Source organism: Antrostomus carolinensis, unplaced genomic scaffold (genome assembly GCF_000700745.2).
Source record: "Antrostomus carolinensis isolate BGI_N321 unplaced genomic scaffold, ASM70074v2 scaffold37794, whole genome shotgun sequence".
NCBI classification, from domain to species: Eukaryota; Metazoa; Chordata; class Aves; order Caprimulgiformes; family Caprimulgidae; genus Antrostomus; species Antrostomus carolinensis.
In genome coordinates this window covers 10,343-14,932 of record NW_010310737.1, presented here as the reverse complement: position 1 = coordinate 14,932, position 4,590 = coordinate 10,343, and the positions used below count along the sequence as shown (strand labels likewise).

The 4,590-nt window shown below is 36.7% G+C and overlaps 1 protein-coding gene across 1 annotated transcript in view; it reads left to right on the top strand.

The window, feature by feature from the left end:
- Positions 1 to 308: 308 nt before the first annotated feature.
- Positions 309 to 4,590, top strand: part of PAK1IP1 (PAK1 interacting protein 1) — a gene marked incomplete at its 5' end in the record, with an annotated part of 6,524 nt that continues 2,242 nt past the window's right edge. Inside the window, 7 exons of the mRNA XM_010166522.1 lie at positions 309 to 471; positions 1,449 to 1,569; positions 1,665 to 1,739; positions 2,398 to 2,450; positions 2,929 to 3,074; positions 3,166 to 3,263; positions 4,052 to 4,151. Coding sequence (XP_010164824.1) covers positions 309 to 471; positions 1,449 to 1,569; positions 1,665 to 1,739; positions 2,398 to 2,450; positions 2,929 to 3,074; positions 3,166 to 3,263; positions 4,052 to 4,151 — 756 coding nt within the window. The remainder of the gene's footprint in view (positions 472 to 1,448; positions 1,570 to 1,664; positions 1,740 to 2,397; positions 2,451 to 2,928; positions 3,075 to 3,165; positions 3,264 to 4,051; positions 4,152 to 4,590) is intronic.

Genomic DNA, 4,590 nt, shown 5'->3' with positions numbered 1-4,590 from the left:
ACTTGCTGAGGGTGCACTCAATCCCACTGTGAATAGATAGATTCGTTTTCACATACAGCTTCATCTAAGCTTAGCACTGATTAATTACAAGAGGTGGTTCGCACACTTAAATTGTTCGGACTAATCTCCTAACAGCACATTAACTCCATGGGATCCCATTATACTTGTAGCTGAGTATAATTCCTTTGCATTTTATACATACACTTTTTCAAGCTTTGCTTTTTTAAAAAAAAAAAGCAGGATGGTGAAGTTGAAACTCACTATGGTAAGCTGCAGAAAAACCTGTTTATTTTGTATTTCACTCGCAGTCCTGGACGGTTATCCCTGATTTTACACATCATGCTCACTCTGCCTCGTTGTCAGCAGTAGCAGTGAATAACAGATATGTGGTCACTGGGAGCAGAGATGAGACAATCCAAATCTATGACATGAAGAAGAAGATAGAACATGGGGCACTGCTGCAGCACAATGGTAAGGGAGCTTTTCTTCGTAAAAAGCATTAATGATAGAAACTTGTAGTTGAAAAACTGGCCCTTGCCAGAAGAAGAGAATTGAAATTTTGTTTATTAAGTCTCTGATAGCGATGGTATTGCAGCCATGATGATCTGATGATACAAGCAAGGTAAGCTTTTGACATAAAAATCCAAAAATCAGTTTGGGTCTTAGCCTACCAATATAGCTGCTTCTTCCAATTTTTGTTTTTAGTTTTAACAGTTATGGCCCATGTTTGGCTCATGAGCCATTTTTGTTCTACCAGGACAGTTTCTCTAGACTGTGACTGCTCCCACCAACTGTCTTTCCCAGTGTCCTTGTCCTGTCACAAACATGAGTGAGCCACACAAAAGAGAGAGTGTGCAAGACCGGGCTGCTGCTGCCAGAAGAGCGAACCTGGTACATTTCCCACTTCATGGGCCTTCTCAATTACAGCCATGAAATTCATCAGTAAATGGCTGTTCAAATAAACCTGTTTGGGTCATTTGTAGCTCAATCCTCATTATCCTTTTTCTCCTGATAACCAAGAAGTACATGGAGCTACACTGAACATGGTACCTGGGTTCAGCTCGTGTATGATAAATCTGGTGCTTATGAGCAGCAGCACGTGCAGTAGATTCAGGCTTTGATGTAGGAGAATTCCTTATCACTGGTAGAAGCTCTGTGACAACTGAGCCACAGCAGTTGAGTTTTACTGCTGTTTCATGGAACGGACCAGACAGAGTTCAGATGTGTGTGACTACAGAGGGGCTGGTAGAGCACATCAATAATTGAATATAACAAAAAACTTGGAGGGTTTTTGAAGAAATACTTAGGAAATAATTCCGATTTTCCCAAGGGTAGGGTAGTAGCTGATATATTTTGATGCTAGAAGCTTCTCTATTAATTTATACCTTCTCTGTGTGATAGCTCTTCATTATATACAACATTGCTAATAGCTCTGGCTTGTATTTCAGGCACAATAACTTGTTTGGAGTTCTACGGTACTGCACATCTACTGAGTGGGGCAGAAGATGGACTAATTTGCATCTGGAACACAAAGAGATGGGAATGCCTGAAATCCATTAAGGCACATAAGTGGGTTTCTTAAATCTGTATATTCATGTACATTTTCATCTTTATTTTTCTTGTAAATAATATACGTGGCTAATACGTTGTTTTGCTTTTATCAGGGGGCACGTCACATCTCTTTCTATTCATCCTTCTGGGAAATTGGCTTTGTCAGTAGGAACAGACAAAACATTAAGGTGAGTCAAAACTGATGAAGGAACGCTGAGAATCACAGCTCAGAAACTCTTAGTAAATTGTTACAAGGAACAATTCTGTCTTGGCACTAGACCGTGGAACACTGATAAAACATATCTGGACATCAAGTGGTTCAAGGATCCATTGGGTTGTCTTTTTAAATTCTAGGTACCAGCAATATTTTAAAGTCTTTTAAAAATAGTCCTTGCTGTTCCTAGCTTCTTCTTGTTCTCTGACTCTTTATAGTCACTTGTAGATGTATAAATAGATTTGCATTTTGGAACAAGATTTGTTTAAACTTCTGAAAGCTGCCAGGCTTTGTGTAGTGTGAGAGAAGTAATTTTTCACTTGGAGTGTGTACATGTTGCTGTATATATGTGTTTTAAATACATAAAATGCTCTTTTAACAGCACAAATTGCTATTGGGCTCCTTTTGTGCTCTGCATTGCAAACAGTGGTTTATAAAATAAATATCACAAATTCAGCCTTACAGTGTGCAAGCAATATATGAAGTCATCATTCTCTCTTGCATTAAGGCAGCAGTAAAATGCAGAGAGATGCTTAAAAGCTTCCTTTGGATGCCTCATGTCAGCAGATAGGACGTCAGTTTCACTCTGCTGTTTTTAACCGGAATGCACATTATCTATTGTTGTCTTTCAGAACTTGGAATCTTGTAGAAGGACGATCAGCCTTTATCAAAAACCTGAAGCAAAGTGAGTTTGTCAGTCTAAATCCACTACAAAGTGAAATTAGATATTTTCACTTTTTGTGTAAAGAAAAGAAGACCAAATTAATCAACAAGTGTTAATTGCAAGCAGCTTCTGCAATGTCTTTTTTACACATGCAGACAAGCATATGTAAGCTTATGTCCTTAATAATAATCACTTACTAAAAGGAAAACATAATGGCCCTAAAGTATTTTTTTTCCTTGAAATTTGATGTCAGAACATTTAAGTAAATGTGTTTTGTTTTGTTTTTCTTTAGACACTTCTGATAATCAGAAGTAAACATTTAGGAGCAGTTTCACTTGTTTATTCTAGGTTATTTGATTTTTTTTCCTGATTTTTTTTATCAGTTTTAGGTAGAAAACAGTGTCTAGCAGCTTCTAAAGATTCTTACTTTTAGATTCTCATGCAATATGAAAGTGCCAAAAAATTGTACATGTGTATACAAATGTATCTATGTGTACAGATGCCCACATAATTAAATGGTCCCCTGATGGAGAGAAGTATGTGACCGTGATAACAAATAAAGTGGATATCTACAAACTCGACACAGCTTCAATCACCGGCACTATCACAACAGAGAAGAGAATTTCTTCACTTAGATTTATTACAGTAAGTACAAAAAAAGAAAGGTGCTGGGAAATTAACTGGTTTGAAACATGTGAAATTGATCACACTTGCATTTCTTTTTTCCCATTCCAAGGATTCTATCCTTGCCATAGCTGGAGATGATGAAATTATAAGGTTCTACAGCTGTGACTCTCAAAAATGCCTGTGTGAATTTAAAGCTCACGAAAACAGGTATTCTGTGTTTGTTTACTATTTAAATATTTATGGCAATGCTGAGTACTCAGTAGAGTTCAATGACTTGTAATGTTCAGCATATTTTACTGTTGTTTTTGTTTTAGTCTAGAAAGTGAATTTATTTATGTGCTAAATTCCAAATCTGGGACAGACTTGTTTGCTTTTAGTATGAGCACAAGTACTGTGCTGTCCATGCACGTTACAAAAACAACAGGGTACAGAATTAGAAATATTGCAGTTCTAAATATATGAGGGTGTGTGTGTGTATTTTTACACAGAGGTGTGTGGTCTGTGCATTTCTGAAATTGAGTACCAGTATATTCCTGCCAGATCCTCTAAAGGATGTTTAACCAGTCTTTACAGATCCTGACTCTTCAGAATGCTTAAATAAAACAAACCAGTTGTACTCAGTCCAGACAACAGGAGGTCAATCACATATTCTCTGTTGTCAAATACCAAATATTTGTCCAAATGCTGATTTTAATTCATCAAAACACAAAAGCATTAGCTAAAAATGTCACTGATGTGGTTAATAGTGTGTGCTTAGAAGTATTAAAGTGTTCTGAATTGAATCCTAACAAGCCTCACAAAGGCAAGTATTCCTACTGTACATGACAGCACCCAAAACAGATCCACCATTCCAAGTTCCTGCCTGGCATTTGTGGGTTTTCTGTTCAAACTGGTTTTTAGACTAATACCTGTTCAGCTTTAATTGCTGTCAGCTTACTGTTCTGAAGTGAACTGCCATGCTGTAAACTAACAAAGTGTTAACATTTTGTTCACAGAATAAAAGATATCTATAGTTTTGAAAGAGAAGGACAACATGTTATTGTTACTGCATCCAGTGATGGTTACATTAAAATGTGGAATCTGGATCTAGATAAGGTTGGTCTTCTTAAATGCTTGTTATATTTATGGAAAAATGTCAAACAACCAAAATTGCAGACAGGTCTGTTATAAAGATTAACTTTAAATCACTGAGGAAACTTTGCTTGAAATCAGGATGCCTTAATCTCCCTCCATTTTATGTTCAGTAGAGGTCTGTATGTCTGTGCACATATTTTTATGCACTTGTATATTTTTATATCTTTGTAATTTTTTTTAAACAAACTTTAAAATCTGATGATATTATGGAGATCTCATCTCCTGTTTCTGTAAAGTCATGCTTCCCTTCAGACCTACCTGGCTGGACTTAGGACTACCTAATCAATTTTATAGGCTCTAAGGACAGCTGTGAATTTTTGTAATGTTGATGACTGTGGTTACTCTTTCAAAATCACCAATTCTATGGTTTGGGGGTGGGAGTGTTGGTTGTTCATGTAGG